Source organism: Monodelphis domestica, chromosome 7, assembly GCF_027887165.1.
Source record: "Monodelphis domestica isolate mMonDom1 chromosome 7, mMonDom1.pri, whole genome shotgun sequence".
Classification (NCBI taxonomy): Eukaryota; Metazoa; Chordata; class Mammalia; order Didelphimorphia; family Didelphidae; genus Monodelphis; species Monodelphis domestica.
The window spans coordinates 95,169,925-95,188,929 of record NC_077233.1 but is presented as its reverse complement, the minus strand read 5'-3'; the positions used below and the strand labels follow the sequence as shown (position 1 = coordinate 95,188,929).

General features: G+C 44.7%; 1 protein-coding gene across 35 annotated transcripts in view; it reads left to right on the top strand.

Annotated features, from left to right (window-relative positions):
• The window catches only part of OBSCN (obscurin, cytoskeletal calmodulin and titin-interacting RhoGEF), a 328,849-nt gene that overhangs the window by 8,223 nt on the left and 301,621 nt on the right, over positions 1–19,005 (top strand). For all 35 annotated transcript variants that reach the window (XR_008913488.1, XM_056805136.1, XM_056805153.1 and 32 more), the window contains exon 2: positions 11,601–12,627. Coding sequence is in view for 34 of the 35 variants with exons in the window: in XM_056805136.1 (XP_056661114.1) it covers positions 11,610–12,627 (1,018 nt within the window). In the remaining variant the exon portion in view is untranslated. The remainder of the gene's footprint in view (positions 1–11,600; positions 12,628–19,005) is intronic.

Below are 19,005 nucleotides of genomic sequence, written 5' to 3'. Positions count from 1 at the left end.
TGAGGGAGGTGCTATCATTATACTAATTTATGGTTGAGGAAACTAAGGCAGACAGAAGTTAAGTGACTTGCCCATTGTCACACAAATAGGAAGTATTTGAGGCTGGTTTTGAACTCAGATATTCCTGACTTCCAATACTCTTTCCACTGGGCTGCTGAACTGGGATCTTGTTTGTCCTTTGCCCAATCAAGCCATAATTGAAGGACTAAGATCAGTTCTGGATGCCATATTTTAGGAAAGATGTTGACAGCTGTTTTGTGTATGGAAGATGTGGGAAGGAGCTATTGAATATGCCTTAGGAGTCCTGTTGGAAGGAATGGACTTTTTTAGCTTGGAGAAGACTGAGGGGCCATGACTCTCCATCTATTACCCAGCTACACCCAGAACCCCTGAAATCTTAAGTCTAAAAGTTATAGACGATGTCCTCATCTGTTTCAGAGGAGAAAATTCCCATCATATAAAATAATATAATAATAAAATAAATAATAATATAAAATAATAAAATAAATAAAATAATATAAAATTCCCTAGACAAATGAAATCATAGGTCCAGACCAAAGAGAAAAAAAAATCTAGGTAGCAGACTGGGCTTTTTGTCTCCTCCTTACTGAAGGGTTCACCTGTTGCTCAGAGCAACACCACTGGAGAGGCAGAAAAGTTTCCTGGATATTATAATGAATATTTATTGATTAATATATCAATACTCAGTGTTTACATGTAATATCTCGTCATATAATCATTGGGTGTTGTAGCTGACTTGATGTGTGACTTTGGACAAATCAGATTTTCACCTCCCAGTTTCATTAGTAAAATGAAGGAATTGGACTAAATAGTCTTTTTGGTCTCTTGCAGTTCCCACCCTCTGACTTTTATTGTTCTTGTGATCATTGAGCTGGAAGGAAACTCCATGTTTAATTTAACTGATGCCTGAGTGAGAATCTTCTCCAGGACAAACTGGACAAGTCACTTAAACTCCTATTGCTTGTGGACATTCTCTGAGGCTATGGTACAGATGTTTTGCCAGTCTGCTCCAGTGACAGGCAACTCATTGCCTGTCAAGAGAACAAGGGAATTGCCCCGATGGGCAGCTTTCATTGTTGAAAAGTTCTCTCTTGAGAGGCAGCATGGTGAGGGAAGACAAGAGAGCCAGCATCAGACAAATGTAAAGAGTCGTGTGTAGTCGTGGGGACAGGAAGTCAGAAGCAGATCAGAGAAGGCTTCCTGAAAGAGCTGGCATTTGAGCTGGGCTTTAATGGGTGGGTAGGGATAGAATAGGTGAAGTGGGGAAGGGAGAGCAGCATGAGCGGGCATGGGGGGAAGAAGTGGGGCACGTCCTACAGGTTGACTGGAGCGTTAAGCAGGAGAATAATGGGACAAGAAGCTGGAATGGAGGGGTGGCACCAGCGGATGGAGGGCCTCCAGGGCCAGGTGAGTTTGAACTTGACTAGACTAGGAAGTTGTGAAAGGGCTTTGATCAGTTGAGAAAGCAGCTTAGTGGGAAAAGATTTGGCTTTACCAGAAGTTATGAAACCTTATGATTCTTCACTCTCCCGACCTCCCCACTTCTTTGTCAACGGCCCGATCCCCGTGTTCTCTTTCCAGCTCCCTTTGTGGGCTTTATTCTCCAAGCAGAATGTGAGCACCCTGAGAGTGGGCTGTTTTTGCTTGTATTTGTAACCTCAATCGTAGCATAGGCCCTGGCACATTATAGGTACTTAAAGGATGTGCTCTCTGTGTCTGTGTCTGTGTCTGTGTCTGTGTCTGTGTCTGTCTCCCTCTCTCCCTCCTTCTCTCTCTGTGTCTCTGTCTCTGTGTGTCTCTGTGTGTCTCTCTCTCTGTCTCTGTCTCTGTCTCTCTCTGTGTCTCCTCTCTCTCTCTGTCTCTCTCTCCCTCTCTCTCTCCCTCTCTCTCCGCCTCTCTCTCTCCCCCACCTCTCTCTCTGTCTCTCTCTTTCTCTCTCTCTGTGTCTCTGTCTCTCTGTCTCTGTCTCTCTCTCCCTCTCTCTCTCTCCGCCTCTCTCTCTCCCCCACCTCTCTCTCTGTCTCTCTCTCCTCTCTCTCTCTGTCTCCTCTCTCTCTCTCTCTCTCTCTCTCTCTCTCTCTCTCTCTCTCTCTCTCTCTCTCTGTCTCTGTCTCTCCTCTCTCCCTCCTTCTCTCTTTCTCTCTCCCTCCCTCTCTCTCTCTGTCTCTCTCTCTCTCTCCTCTCTCTCTCTCTCTTTCTCTCTCTCTGTGTCTCTGTCTCTGTGTGTCTCTGTCTCTCTCTCTGTCTCTCTCTGTCTCTCTCTTCCTCTCTCTCTCCCTCTCTCTCTCTCCCTCTCTCTCTCCCCCCCTCTCTCTCTCCCCCACCTCTCTCTCTGTCTCTCTGTCTCTGTGTCTCTGTCTCTCTCTCTCTGTGTCTCTGTCTCTGTCTCTCTCTGTCTCTGTCTCTCTGTCTCTCTGTCTTTCTGTCTCTATGTCTCTGTCTCTGTCTCTCTTTCTCTCTCTCTTTCTCTCTCTCTCTCTCTCTCTCTCTCTCTCTCTCTCTCTGTCTCTGTCTCTGTCTCTGTCTCTGTCTCTGTCTCTCTCTCTGTCTCGCTGTCTCTGTCTTCCTCTTCCTTGCTCTCTGTCTCTCCTCCATCCTTTCCTCCTGCATCTCCCCTCTGATTCCCCTGGTATAATTAGTGAATCTCTCTGGACCTCCATGTTCTCCTTTACAAAATGCCAGTGCTGACTCAGACACTCTGTAAGGATTCCTCTAGTTTGATTCTGTTTTATTATAAAGGCCATTTATCTTACCGATCACTTGTAATAACAAATTTCCACGGAAGCTTTCCAAAGGGATGGGATCCAAACGGATTGCCCCACCCCCACCCGCACCCCCTTCCCTTCCCCTTCTCAGAGGGTTATTCATGCATGATCACACAAAACATTTTTCTCTGTTGGTCATTTTTGCTAGAGAATAACGATAAACTCCAAACCCCAAATAACGCCATCCTCAGGCCCGACCCCACGCCATTCCGGCCACGGCGGGGCGGCGCCCTGGCTGCCTCTCCGCTCCGGGCAGGGTGCAGGCCTCGCTGCGGCCTCCCTGCTGGCCTGCCATGTGGCTGTGCCCAGCCGCCCACCGGGAGCAGAAGCTACCAGAAGAGCAGTGAGTCAGCAAGCCCTTTTTAGCCCGTCCAGCACCCCCTGCCATGGGCTGGGCCTGCTCCTCCCTGGAAGGATTAAATAGGATTAGAAGGCAGTGAGAGCAAGCTGTTCCCCCTGCCCTGGCTCCTCACTGGGACCATCCACGCTGTCTTCCTGCTCCCCTTCAGGACCCAAAACAAATGGAGAGTTGGCTGGTCTAGTCACGCCTGGGGCAGAGTTCAGCCTGGGACCAGGGCCCGGGCTCCATGCGGGCTTTTAGAGATCACTTAGAATGCTGGGGGGGGGGCTTTCCCACCATACTGGAGATCACTGTGGCTCCCCCATTGTCCAGGCCTGCCCTCTTCTCCAAGGAGCAGGCCAGGCCACACTCGCCTGGAGCTGCCCGCATCCCCGTTGGCTCTGGGGTCTAGAGGGCCCAAGTCTCCCCTTCCAGCCCCCACACATGTCTTTAAAAAGTCTCCTCAGACACTGCCCCACTCCTCTAATCTCAGAGGCCTGGTGTGGGTGAGGAGAAACAGAGCTCCTGAGCCTTTGGTGGGGGTTGTCTCAAGTATCTTTATTCCAGGTGGGCTGAGGGGGCAGCTGGGTGGCTCAGTGGGTGGAGGGCCAGGCCTAGAGATGGGAGGTCCTGAGTTCAAATGTGAACCTAGACATTTCCTAGTGGTGTGACCCTGGGCAAGTTACTCCCCTCTCCCCCCCATTGCCTAGCCCTTATCACTCTTCTGCCTTGGAACCAACACATAGTTTTGATTCTAAGCTGGAAGGTGAGAGTTAAAAATAAATAAATAAATGAAAATAAAAAATGGAGGTAGACTGAGGTACAGATTCTGAGCAAAATCAGTTTATTTAGTGATATATATGTATATTTAGTAATATATAAATTCAGTGAAATATATGTATACTTAGTAATATGTCTATTTAGTGAAATATATTTATATTTAGTGATATATGTATATTTAGTGATATATGTACATTTAGTAAAATATATACCTAGTTAGTGAAATATATTTATATTTAGTGATATACGTACATTTACTAAAATATATGTCTAGTTAGGGAAATATATGTATACTCAGTGATATGTCTACTTAGTGAAATATATGTATATTTAGTGATATATGTACATTTAGTAAAATATATGACTCATTTCACTAAATGTACATATATCACTAAGGATACATATATTTCACTAAATATACATACATATGTATATATATAAACTCTTGCCAAAGCAGGTCCCATTGGCAACTTCTAAGAGAAGAAGGGACCTCTTTATAGACACAACACAAAGGAGTCTTATTCGGCATGGAACATTACATTTAGCTATACTAAGAAAAGGTGGGTGAACATTCTGGTGATTTTCTGGTCAGGAGTTTTCGTATTGGGAGATAGAGTCAGTATGGATTTATCTGAGTGGTCAGGGAGGGCTTCTTGGAAGAGGTGCACAGCATAGAGAGGACCATCTGGAGGACTGAGGAGGGGGAGAAACAGCGTGAGTCCAGGCTTCTAGATGGAGAGCTGGAAATGAACCTGGAATGTACTGGAGACCCTAAGGAGACCCACCTGACTTGAGAGATGATCTGTACTGGTGAGATGGAAGGACTTTGGAAATGTTTCCAATGGAATGTTTTTTCCTCCCCACTCCTCACCTCTTTTGGCCTTGGCTTTGTTTATGGACTTGTGGTCTGGATACCTTGGATGCTGACTGGGAGGTCTTGGACAAGTCCTGTGACCTCTCTGAACCCCAGTTTCCTCATTGGCAAAATGGAGATAATAAACCCAAGACCAACTATTTTAAAGGGTAAAAGGGCAGGAAAAAACATGGTAAGCCTCAGACATTTACCAAAATGTAAACTGTTATTCTTACCCCTTTATTAAAGGGAAGGCTAGTGAGCATTCAGCAAAGGAAACTGGTCATCTATAGGACCAGCAGGGCTTCATTCAGAATAAGTCATACCAGATTAATTTCATTTACTTTTTTTATGAGGTTACTGGGTTAGTGAATCAATGCAATGTATAGTTATCGTTAATTCTTATTTTAACAAGGCATTTAGAGAGCATCTTGCCATTCTTTTGTAAACCCTTTGGGTAACCACTCTAAGACAGAATGGTGAGGTCTAGGCAAGTAGGATTAAGTGACTAGCCCAGGGTCACACCGCCAGGGAGTGTCTGAGGTCAGATTTGAACCCAGGCCCTTCTGACTCTGGATCTGGTGTTCTATCCACCATGCCCTCTAGCTGCCTTTGTATCATGCTGATCTTGTGGCCAAGATGGAGGGATATGGGCTAGACAATAGAGATTAGGTACATTTGCAACAGACTAAATGGCCAGGACCAAAGAATCACAGAAGGTCCAAAGTTCAGAGTGAGAAGAGTCCTCAGAAGCCATGTTGTTGAACCCATACCCCAAAATACCCCCCCCCCCCCCATTCTATACCTGGCAAGGTACCATCCCATCTCTGTTTGAAGACCTACTCCTTCTCCAAGTGGCCAGTTCTATTTATGGGAATACCAAGCCTTAATTTTCACCTCCTCCCCAATGATTTTACCTTCCAAGACCAAACAGAGCTAAGGGAAATCTCTCTTGTCCCAACAACCTTCAAATATGTGAAAATAGTGATCATGTCTCACCCTCAGTCTTCTCCTCATGCTAATTCTACCTGGTTTCTTCAACAAATGTTTGTATAGTATGGTCTTGACCATCCCTAGTTGGTTTCCTTTGGATGTCCCAAAACTCCTCAATGTCCTTCTTAAAACGAGTCACCTAGAGCTGAATGCAATAGTCCATATATGGTCTGATTACTATTACCAAAAACTTTTCATGCAATCCAAGATCCACAAGACTTTTTTTTTTAACTGCCCTATCACACTGCTGGGCTCTGTCTCACTTGTAGTCCACAAAAATCCCAGAATTTTTTTCAGACAACCTATTTATCACGGCTCCCCCATTTTAAATTTAATTCCCCCTCCATCTTTAACACAGGAAGTTGATTTTTGAAGAGTAAGGGTTTTTTTTTGGGGGGGGTAATATATTTTTGTTGATACCTCTTTTTTCACATTTTCAGAATTTTTCCTAGCATCCTTTCCCCTCCCCTTATCCAGAGAGCCATCCCTTATAATAAATTATATTTTTCAAAGAAGGGGGGGAAAAGAGAAAAAAGAAGAGATTCAACAATATTGATTAACACATTGAAAAAGTCTGAAAATAGAATGAAATAGAATGGGGTAGTGGCATCTTCTCATATTTTGAAAACTGGTCACTAAAGGCTTCATGTCATAGAAGGATAGCTCTAATGGAATGTCTCAAGTTTTGACCCTGCGTTTGTTATTCAATTTTCAACTTTTTGGTTGCTGTCTATGTGTGTTTGTGTGTGTGTGTGTGTGTGTGTGTGTGTGTGTGTGTGTGTGTGTGAGATTTGGATGAAAGTATAGATCTGTATTTATCAATTTTGTTGTTGTTGTTCAATTGTATCTAACTCTTTGTGGTCCCACTGGGGATTTCTTGGCAAAGATATTGCAGTGGTTTGCCATTTCCTTCTCCAGCTCATTTTACAGATGAAAAAACTACAGCAAATAGAACTAGGTTAAGTGACCTGCCCAAGCTCACACACCTAATATGCATCTGAGGCCAGATTTGAACTCATGAAAATGAGTCTTCCTGACTCCAGGTCTAATGCTCTCTACTTTGCCACCTGGCTGCCCTTGTAAATTTATCAAATTTACAGACATATAATACTTGGATGAATAGTCAACATTCTGTATGAAAGAGTTAGGTTAAAAAAAATCTCAATAAACTTGAATGTTGAGCTAAATCTAATAAGATGACATTTTTAGGGATGAATGGAAGGTTCTATTCTTGGCTTAAAAAATAGACTCCACTTGTGTAAAACTGAGAAACTGTCTCTAAATAACATTTCAATTGAAAAAAGATCTGGGGGTCTCAGTAGACTGCAAACTTGATATGAGTTAAACAGTATGGTATGGCATTTAAAAAAAAACATATATAATCCTTGGCTACATTAAGAGAAACATGATTTCCAGGATGAGGCAGGTTTGAAAGTTTTGCTATACTCTGACATGACCAGAGTATTACATTCAATTATGGATGCTACATTTAGGGAGAATCTTGGTAAACTGGAGAGGAAATCTTGAGAAGGGTGACCAAGATGGTGAAAAATATTTTGGATCATGCCTATGAAGATCAATGAAAGAGACTAGGATATTTATCCTGGAGATGAGAAGACTGAAAAGGGAGTGGAGTGGGAGGTGATCATTGTTTTTAAGGATTTGAGTGGCTGGCACAGAGAAGAAGAATTGGATTTGTTCTTTGTGGCCCCAGAGAGCAGAAGTAGCAGTAATGGTTGGAAAGAAGAAAACAGGAACTTTTTAAGTACCTACTATGTGCCAGGCACTGTGCTAAGCCCTTTACAAATATTGTCTTATTTTATCCTCTCAACAACCCTAGGGAAAAAGTGTTATTCTTTTTCTTTTCTGCTTATTTGTTTGTTAACATTAAAATTCCATGTTAGAATTGAGGAAACTGAGGCAAATGGGTTAAATGACTGCTCAAGGTCACACAGCTAGTAAGGAGCTAAGGCTGGATTTGAACCTGAGTCTTCCTGATTCCAGATCCATGGCATAATGCATATCCCTATTTCCCTCCCATCCATGGCATATCTCTATCAGCTGCCTTAGAGGGGAAATCAGACAATGATATATTAAAAGTTTATGGTTTTTTTTTTGGGGGGGAAACCTGGGTGGTTTAGGGAATAGAGAGCCAGGCCTGGAGATGGGAGGTCCTGGGTTCAAATTTGGCTTCAGACACTTCCTAACTTTGTGATTGGACAAGTCACTTAATTCCAGTTGCCTAGTCCTTATTGCTCTTCTGCTTTGGAACTAATTCTTGGGATTGAGTCCAAGACAGAAGGGAAGGGTTTAAAAAATAAATAAAAGAAATTCAATATACGGGAAACATTATCCAGTCAATGGTTCCTCATAGTAGGATGGATTGGGCTGCTATTGTGGTAGTGAGTGAAGACACCATCACTAGGGTCTTCCCTTGAAAGCCAAGTTGAAGGATGTTCAGAGCCAATATGGAGCTGAGTTCTGATTTGGGTTTCATGCATCTCCAAGATCCTGTAAGAAGATAATGGCGAAACCACTTAAAAAAAATTCTTACCTTCTATGTGTATTGGTTGTAAGGCAGAAGAGTGGTAAGGGCCTAGGCAATGGGGGCTAAGTGACTTGCTCAGGGTCACACAACTAAGAAATGTCTGAGGCCAGATTTGAACCCAGGACCTCCTGTCGCTAGGTCTGGCTCTCCATCCACTGAGCCACCCAGCTATCCCCACCTCACTCCCCTTCTAGCTTTGTGACTTTGGGCAGCTCCTATTTCTCATTTCATTATTTGCTTGTTGAGAATGGTAACAGCAACAATAATAATAAGGAGGCATAGTGAAGTGGTCAATAGAGCTGGCTTTAGAATTATAAAGACCTGAGTTCAAATTTAACCTCTGTTATATCCAGCTATAGGACCCCAGTCAAACCATTTAGCCTCTCAATGTCCCATTCGAGCAATTGCCCAAGATGAAAAATTGTTGAACATTTGCTGGTTTGTAATTGGTAAAGAGAGTTTGCGTGCTTGTTAGCTCCTTATATTGATGAATTCACAGATTAAAAAAAAATATCTAACATCTGAAATTCACGTCGAAAACGGAACTTCTTATCTTTCTCTCCAAGCAGTCAACAAGCATTTATTCAATCCATCCTAACCCACCCTCCTCCAAAATTCTCCATTTTTGTCGAAGGCACCATCCCAGTCAACCCAATCAGACAGATTCAATCAGTTCCCAGTTCGGTCAATTCCCAGACTGAAGCAACAAGAATGAATCTAAGGTTGGGAACCTGGAAGATTGAGATGGAAAGATTGGTTCTCAACCCTGGATCATCCTTGCTGCTTCCCACTCCCCCATTCCTCATTTTTGTTCAGTTGCCAAGTCCTGTGATTCTACTTCAGCAACATCCCTCCCTCCCCTCCCCTTCTCTCCACTCCACCACTACCTCAGTTCGACCCCGAACACCTGTTCCCAGGACTATGGCAACTCCAGCTTTTTCTGTACAGCTGCAATGTGAATATGTTCTAAAGCTCACACCTGACCAGGTTACTCCTCTACTCAAAAATGTTCTGTGACTCCCTAGTGTCTCTAGGGTAAAAAAAAAGCAAGTTCTTCCACCTCACATTTCTAGAAGCCTTCCACAATCTGGCTTCCACCTACTTTTCCACACATTTCACATTGACCTCCCCATTCCAACCATGCCTTTTACACACTCTGTCAACAGAGTGCTGGACCTAGATTCAGGAAGACCCAAGTTTAAATCCAATCTCATACGTGTATTAGCTATATGAACCTAGACAAGTCATTTAAGCTTTGCCTCAGTTTCCTTGTCTGTAAAAATGGAGATACTAATAGCACCTACATCTCAGGGTTGTTGTAAGAGTCAAATAAGACAACATATAAAAGTGTTCCCCAAATCTTAATATGCTATATAACTATTATTAAACTTACTGTTTCCTAAACTCCACCTGCCATCAAGAACTTTCTATAGCTGTGCAATCATGACTTCCTAGAATAGTGTCTCTTTTTCTTTCTCTCTCCTATCTATCTATCTATCTATCTATCTATCTATCTATCTATCTATCTATCTATCTCCATCCCTTCATTTATCTATCTATCCATCCATCCATCCATCTAATCTCTCTCCTTATCTCTCTTTGTCTGTCTATTTATCTATCTCTATCTCTCCATCTATCTATCCATCACTTCATTCATTCATCCATCCATCTATCCATCCAATATCTTTTTCCCTATCTATTTCTCTCCCTATGTTTCTCTCTGTCTATTTATCTGTCTTCAGTCTATCTCTATCTCTCCATCCATCCATCCATCCATCCATCCATCATCCATCTCTCTCTCTATTTATCTGTCTGTCTCTTTATCTATCTCTATCTCTCCTTCTATCTCTTTACCCATCCATCCATCCATCTAATAATCTCTCCATCCATCATCTATCCATCTATCTATCTATCTATCTATCTATCTATCTATCTATCTATCTATCCATATCTATATATCTATCTATCTATCCATCCATCTATCTATCTATCTATCTATCTATCTATCTATCTATCTATCTATCCATCCACCCATCCACCCATCCATCTATCTATCCATCTATCTATCTATCTATCTATCTATCTATCTATCTATCTATCTATCTATCTATCCATCCATCCATCCATCCATCTATCTATCTATCTATCTATCTATCTATCTATCTATCTATCTATCTATCTATCTATCTATCTCCTCTCTCCCTCCCTCTCCCCATCCTCTCTTTCCTTCTTGTCATTTTACCTTTTATCTTAGCATCCTTGACTTCTTTCAAAGTTCAGCTCAAGGGTTACTTCCTCCTTGTGAAGTCCTAGTGACTCCCACCCCCCTAATTATTAGTGTTTTCTCACCCCTTCAAATTTCCTTATATTTCCTTATCTATAATGGAGGATGAAGACTGGAATGCAACTGCGTGAAAGCAGGGAAATTTTGGTTGTCTTCATATCCCTGGTTCTAGTACATACTTTAGAAATATTTGCTGAATTGGTTTCATATAACTTTGAGGTTTACAAAATACTTCACATCCATTACCTCCTTCCAGCCTCACAATAATCCTGTCAGTTTAAGAACTAGCAGGTATTAGTCATTCTTCCCCTTCACACATGTGAAAAATGGGATTTAGGGAGGTTAAGGGACTTGCTATCAAGTGTTGGAGTCAGAATTCAAAACCAGGTCTTTCTCGACTCTAAGCCCAGCATTTCCTCACTGCCCTAAGCTGCCTAGCCAATATTTGGCTGCTTCTCCTGTGGGACTGTTTTGAGGAAAGTAGGCTGTAATTCTTAAAGCATTATAGAATAGGAGATGTTATTGGAACTACAGAGTAGAAGGAGGAAATTTAGGTTCTCTGTCCACCAATCAGAGTGGGTCTGCCTCAGTCCAGCCAGCCGGGCAAATGCCTTGGATTAGGGTAGGGTGTGGGGGAGACAAGAGGTTTAATTTAATTTTTAATTTAATTACTAAGTGGGGCAGGATGTTGTGGGGAGACAAGGGGGTAGCTTGAGAGGGGATTCCAGTGAATGATCCTGCATGTCACCAGGAGGGAGGAAAGGGGCTGTCCAATCACCAATCACCCACCCTACGTTGTTGGGTAAATATCTGGAGATTTGGTGTTGAAGGGACCTGTTCAAATCCTCCTTCTGCACTTTTCTTGCTATGCAACACTGAACACATCCTTTCCCTTGTCTGTCTTAGTTTCATCTCCAAAAAGAGGAGGTTGGACTTGGTCATTTCTGGGACTCCCTTCCAGTTCGAAGTCTGCCATTTTTGTCTCCATATTCATTGCTGTTTCCCTCCACTCCTAGGAAGCCAAGATGGATTACAACAGCTTCAGTGGGGCGCCCCGCTTCCTCACCCGGCCCAAGGCTTTCCTGGTGTCAGTGGGCAAAGATGCCACCCTGAGCTGCCAGATTGTGGGCAACCCAGTGCCGATGGTGAGCTGGGAGAAGGACCAGGTGCCTGTGGCCTCGGGTGGGCGCTTCCGTATGAGTGAGGAGGGTGACCTGTACCGCCTGACCATCGTGGACCTTACCCTGGAGGACAGTGGCCAGTATATGTGCCGGGCCCGCAATTCCATCGGAGAGGCCTTTGCCGCAGTCAGCCTGCACGTTGGCGAGGACACCATGAGAGCGGAGCTAGCTCCCTACTTCCTTCTGCGGCCCACATCTATCCGGGTGAGCGTGGGAGAGGATGCCACCTTCCGCTGCCGGGTGCAGGGCAGTCCCCCGATGTCGGTCAGCTGGACTAAAGACGGCCAGCGGCTGGGCGAGCCATCGTCTCCTGATTTCCACCGTGTGAAGGTGGAGGCTCGGGGTGAAGACAGCTCCCTGAGGATCCGGGGTGCCCGTCCCCGGGATGGCGGCACCTACACTGTCTTGGCAGAGAACCTGATTGGCTCTACCAGTGCCGCTGCGGCCCTCGTGGTAGATGAGAAGTCCCTCCTCAGTCCCAGGGCTGCTGATGCCTCCTCTGGGACAACCGCCCTGCTGTCGCACCTACAGAGGCGGAGGGAGGAGATACGATCAGAGGGCACCAATTCTAGCTCCAGCTTGGGGCGCTGGTCCAGCGGGGGCACGCGCACATGCACGGTGACTGAGGGCAAGCATGCTCGCCTCAGCTGCTTCGTGACTGGGGAGCCCAAGCCTGAGACGATCTGGAAGAAAGATGGGGAGGTGGTGGTGGAGGGCCGGAGGCACATGGTTTATGAAGACGAGCAGGAGAACTTTGTTCTTAAGATCCTCTACTGCAAACAGGAGGACAACGGGCTCTACACATGCACAGCCTCCAATCTGGTGGGGCAGACCTATAGCTCTGTGCTGGTGGTGGTGAGAGGTGAGTAAAGGGGCTTTCTCTGTTCCCTCTGAGGCAGTCGTGCGTGAATCCTGGCTCTGACACTCACTTCCCATCTCACCTTTAGTCTCCTCATCCACCAGACTGGGTTAATAATACTTATAAGAACAGACTTGGTGGGAGGAAATGTCCTTTGTAAACCTTGAAGCGCCAGAAAAGTGGGAATGATCGCTGCCCTTCTCATGCCCTTGTCCCTCTTTCTTTGCCCTCGAGTCCTGCCCCCTACTCTGATTCTTCTCATCCACCTTGGTCCCCCCCCCCCCAACTCTGTCCTTCTCCCTGGGGTGAGAGAAGAATTGATCCTTTAGTTCCTTCTCAGTTTAAAGAATTTTGAGGTGGTGGGCTTCATCTCTCTCCATCGAGGTCCTATTCAAGAAGCTCCCCTGCCCTAATGATGGGGAAGGCTGCTGGTCTGGGAGCCAGGAGGACCAGGGCTCATCTCCTGGCTCCTACATTGGCTAGTCAGGTGACCCTGGACCAATTAATTCCTTTACTTTAGATTCCATTTCTGTGAAATGGAGTTAGTGTAAGTGACATTTACACTAATTACCTCACAGGCTCATTATGAAGAAAAAGAGGTTTGTACATCTCAAAGAAATGCAAGTGATCATTTTTTTTTAGCCCTGTGGGTCACATATCCTGTCTGACCAAGTATGGGAGGCAATGTCGGGGTGACAGTTGCCTCCACTTCAGATTGAGGCATCACGCCTCCCCTCTGCAGATCACATTGTCTGGGGACTATGAGTCACCCTGATGACAAGGGAATTATTATCATTCCTCAGGCTGGGATGGGTATCAGGAATGGAGAGGATGAGCTGTGGGTTATTATTAGGTAGGGAAGAGATTCTCTCAGCCCCATGGAGAACATAGACTGTCAGAACTGAGAAGGATCTCAGGTCATAGAATATCAGATCTGGAAAGGACCTTAGGACAGAGAAGGGCAGGTTGGGAAGGGCTTTAGAATAGAGAGAATCCAGAATGTCAGAGCTGGAAGGGTCCTGAGAAAATAGAAAGAAGGTTGGAGGCGGGGAGGGATCTTAGAACACAGAACACAGAAAACCAGAGGAAGGAAGTCTCAGATTATTGAAGGGAACACGGAGCCCAGAATCTCTGAGCCCTTGCTTCCTCCTGGCTCCTGTGTTGTCCTTTTATTTAATTCATCCTTCTTTGTTCCCTGTCTAAAGGTCTGTTTCCCATAAAACCTTCCCATTCATCTAAATATCTATATAATTTCTGGACTCTTTCTCCTACTATTTATCTGCAAGAAAGGCCAGCAGGGTATACAGCAAGAAGCATATGGTGGTCAGAGCTCTAGTCTGGGAAGCAGGGGACCTGGGTTCTAGTCCTCACTCTACCCTTGGTTCTTTACTAAGAAGGTCCCGCTCTATCTTGCCAAGTGTAGAATCGTCTTTTATGGATTTGTCCACCTCTCGGTAGTTCAATGAAGATCATGGCAGAAAAAGGACTTTGGAAAGAATGAAGTGGGGAGTGTGCATTAAGAAGAGAGAGAAATTGGGGTAGCTATGTAGCTCAGTGGATTGAGAGCCAGGCCCAGAGACTGGAGGTCCTGGGTTCAAATATGACCTCAGACACTCCCTAGCTGTGTGATCCTGGGCAAGTCTCTTAACCCCCATTGCCTAGCCCTTATTACTCTTCTGCCTTGGAACCAATCCGCAGTACTGATTCTAAGATGGAAGGTAAAGGTTATTTTAAAAAAGAGAGAGGAAAAAATGGGGATAGCTAGATAGTTCAGTAGATTGAGAGCCATGCCTACAGAGAGGAAGTCCTGGGTTCAGGTATGACTTCAGATACTTCCTGGCTGTGTGACCCTGGGCAGGTCACTTAATCCATATTGTTTAGCCCTTCTGCCTTGAAAAAATCAATACACAATATTGATTCTAAGATGGAAGGCAAGGGTTTTAAACAAAAAAAAAAGAGGAAGAAATGTTCTTTCTAGGCAGGATGGTGTCTGAGGGCAGCATCTTTGAGCAGAATGATCCTAGTTCCCTTTGACAGTCCTTCACCAAATCTCGACCACAAGGAGCCCTCATGATCCACAATCTTGCCTATTCTCTCCTGATGCTGACCCTTCAGCATCTCATTTGATTTGAGGGGTGGAGGTAAGGGTAAAGACAAATAATTTGCCCTGGAAAACCAAGGAAGAACTCTTGTATGCCCCATGGAGAGGAGATCCAGAGAGTAACAACAATAATAACCCATGAATGTAATCCTTTCTCCCCCACCCCAATTTCCCGTGAAATTGTTTTTATAAGTTCACACATCAAGTTAAGTGGGAGAGCTGGGATGAGGGCTCTCAACTCTCCTGATGTCCAGACCCTCTCCTGTAATCACTACAACCTTTTTCTCTGTCCCTCTGTGTGTCTCTCTGTCTCTCTCACTCCCTCTCTGTCTCTTTCTCCTCCTCCCTTAGCCTATAGAGTGTCCTTCAGACATAGAAAATTGGAACCGAGAAGAACCTGAGAACCTAGAATGTCAGGGCTGGTAGGAGACCATCCATTACCACCCCTTTATTTTCTGAGGGGGGAAGGTTTCCTGGAGAAAGGGGGACTTGCACTGGGTCTTAAAGGACGGGTAAGACTTGGAGAAGGACAGGAAGGGTGAGAGGAGGCAAGTCAGGAGAAGTAGGAGATGCACCTGGTGGATGGAGAATGGCTCAGAGGGACCTGGATCTCACTTGAGTAAAGGCTTCTGGGAAGTAAAAGAAGGACCCAGATTTTAGGGGGTTTAGAACACTGGGCTAAGGGGTTTGCTTGGGACTTGCAGGCTGATGGGGGAGGGAATTTTTGGCTTTTAAGGGATCAGCTGTTTTCCAGGCTCTAGCGGGACACTATGAGTAGAGGTTGGGCCCCAGCTGCACAGGGAGGGATTTAGGTGACAAGCCTCAGCCTAGGCTGAAATGATGGGATGGGCCATTGGGAGAGGTGGTGAAACTTTCCTTTCCTGGATGTCTTTCTGACAAAGGGCTCTGGGCATCCAGTGTCCTGGGCAGCAGTGGGCAAAATGACAGGGGGTGGGGGAGGTGGCTTGGGGAGGTATCCTAGAACTGCACCTGCTCCCAGGATATCTGAGCTCCCATGTCAGGGGAGGATTTGTGTCTGAATGAAGGAAAGAGAGATGAGGAGCAGGAATTGGGTAGGGCAGGGCCATCTTTTAAGCTGGCACGCCCAACCCTGGGGCCAAATGTTTAGAGGCTCAGACCATAGGGCAGGATATTTCCCAATCCCATCCCCACTCAGACTGTCCTCAAGGATGTGGCTTATTGGGTGGCTCAGTGGATTGAGAGTCAGGCTTAGAGAAGTCCTAGGTTCAAATTTGACCTCAGATACTTCCTAGCTCTGTGACCCTGGGTAAGTCACTTGACCCCCATTGCCTAGCCCTTACACACTCTTCTGCCTTGGAACCAATACACAGTATTGATTCCAAGATGGAAGGTAAGAGTTAAAAAAAAAAAGATGTGGCTTATTATCCTCGTTCACTTGGGACATGAGAAAAATGCATTTAGCTGCTGTCAAACTATTGAACATATATGAAATAGTGGAGAGAGTCCTAGCTTAGGGGCCAGAAGTCTGAAGGTTCTTCTAGTCCTGGTTTTGCCATTTGATCTTCTTGGGGAAATCACTGCAGCTTTCTGGCCTAATATGTAAAATGATCATGTTAGACTAGATCAAGGCTTCTTGACCCTTTCTGTATCCCTTTCTCAGAATTATATTTTAAAATCATTGAATGAAATGCTACATATTAGTGAGAGGCTTAGTGAAAATAAAAATGTAATTATTTTCCCTATCCGAGTTCACAGACATCTTGAAATGTATCCATGGACTCCTAGGTGGGAGGGAAGTGGTCTATGGATCACAGATGGCTGCCCTCCCCTCTCACTCCAGTGCTCCAGATGTTCTCTGCCTACCTTTTGGGCTCTTCTTTCTTGAAAGTTGTTTCACTCTGTCTCCTTGTTGGTTCTTTCTCTCCTGTATTCGTTTTGTGGCATTATTTTAATATTGGTTGGAGAGGATTCTCATGGTGACTCTGAGCTTCTCTGCTTTACTCCGACATCTTCTCCTTTCATCCTATGGATCACAGATGAAAAACTCCTGGAGTAGGTCATCTCTAAGGACCCTTCTAGCTCAAACATCCTCTGTTCTAGGTTCTAACGTTCTTCCTCAGGTCTGAAAGTCTGATGGTCTATTTTCCATTCTAAAGCCCCTCTTGGGCTCTGAGAGTCTAGGTTCCAAGTTCCTCCCAGGGCTGATATTCTCTAATTCTCTTTTGTAGTGCCTCTGAGAATGATTATGGCTAAGTGAAGCTGGTAATGGTGATGGGTGAATGACTAGGTTTCAACAGACTCATCCACAGGACTCTTTAGTCTATATATTGTCAGTCTGAGAATCCTGCCATTTTGGGGAAGGGTCCTCTCCCTGGAAGGCAGCTCCCACTGGGGGCTGGTTAGAAATCTGTAGTCACTTTTGTTATGACCCAAGTGCAGTTCAAAGCAGTGTTGCATTCAAGCATCCTGCCTTGGGTCTCAAGCTTTAATGACAGGTTTACTTCCTGGGGCACCACTTTCTCTTCTTGGAATCAGTCCAGGGATCAGGCCTAGGTTTTTAGATCCTAGCACATTCCACTACTTACTAAATAAGCTGTACTTGATCTCTGACCCCTTTGGGAGTTCAAGACTCCAGAATTTCTAGACCTTTCTGGATCCCTGAAAGTATCTACCTGATTTTAGAGACCTCCTGACTTGTCTCAATTTCCAATTATTGGCCTTCCTTCCTCTGTCTATCATTGTCACTGCCACCATATTTGGGTAACCTGGTGGGGTCTCCACTTCCCACTTTTTGTCCTCTCTGAGTCTGCACACTTGAGGGTGTGAGATGGTGTTTTCTAGGGCTTTATTGATAAAGGACTAGAATTAATACACAAAGGGAAGGTCATTAGATATGTATGTATGAGAAGCCATCCAAATCATAGACAAGGACTTAACTATCTTAGAACACTATCCTAGAGTCAATATCATGCAGTGCCTAGACTGCTAGATTTGGAATCAGGAGGATCTGGGTTCAAATCTCTTCTTGGACACTTACTGGCCTTGAGCAAATCATTTAACCTTTCTGAGATTTAGTTCCTATACCCTCGAAATGAGGATAATGCTAGCACCCACCTCAGGGGAGTTGTGAGAAATCGGTGTCAGGTGTTTTGCCAACTTTAAAAGTGCTATGTACATGTGAGTTATTATTATAATCTTAGGCTAAAGGCCCAAGATTTGATTTCTCCTTCTCTTGGACTGGCAGCTTCCTTATAGCACTGGATAAAAACCCTCTCTTCTCTTCAAAATACTCCCAAATTAAATCCCAAACTCATCCCACCCTCACCCTCACCTCTGAATTGAGCTCACTAATCCATTCTCCCAACCCCAGGCACATTCTTAGCCAATCCAAAAGCCTTCTTCTGGCTGGTTGGTAGCCTTGTGGGGTTCCATTCATACCATTGCTGATCTCTGGGCAGCCTAGAAACAGATTTTGAGCTGGGAGGAACCTTAGAAGATCATCCAATCCCATTCCTTAATTTGCAGCTGACAAGAGATCTGATTTCATCTCCCCTTCCAACAAGAGATAAACAAGGAAATACAAACAAGTACATAGAACAGTTCAGGACACCTCTAAATCAATGATCTAAGATGACACCCGGGCCGGTTCCTTTCACCATCCTTCACTGTGATGATTACCCCATTCCTAATAGGTGGTAGAAGTATCAACCATAAGGCTATGGGGATGTTAGAGTAAATGGTGTGACTGGTGCCCAGTGGGTGTAGTAGTCTGGGATAGCTTCCAGGAGAAGTGGACCAATTATAGGCAGAATTTTGAAGGGAGGAGGAACAGAAACTGTAAGAGGAGTCTTAATTCCTTTTCTGCACAGTGGTTCTTCAAATACTTGAATACAGTGATAATATCCTCTCCTTCTGGTTCCTTCAACCAATACTCTCTTAGAATGGTACCAAATCCTTCTCTGACCATAACTTGCTATTGTCCCTCCTAAAATGTGGTGTTCCTAACTGAGTATAGCTCTTTGGATACAGTCACATACCTAGCCACCTAGCCACAGGACTAGCATGAGCTCTTTTGGCTGTCAAGTGGACTTATATTGAGCTTGCAGTTCACTTGAACCTTTAGATTTTTTTCACTTAAGATGTTGCCTAGATGGAGCAACTAAATGGCTCAGTGGATTGAAAGCCAAGTCTAGAGACAAGAGGTTCTGGGTTCAAATAGGATTTCAGACACTTCTTAGTTGTGTGACACTGGGCAAGTCATTTAACCCCCATTGCCTAGTCCTTACCACTCTTCTGCC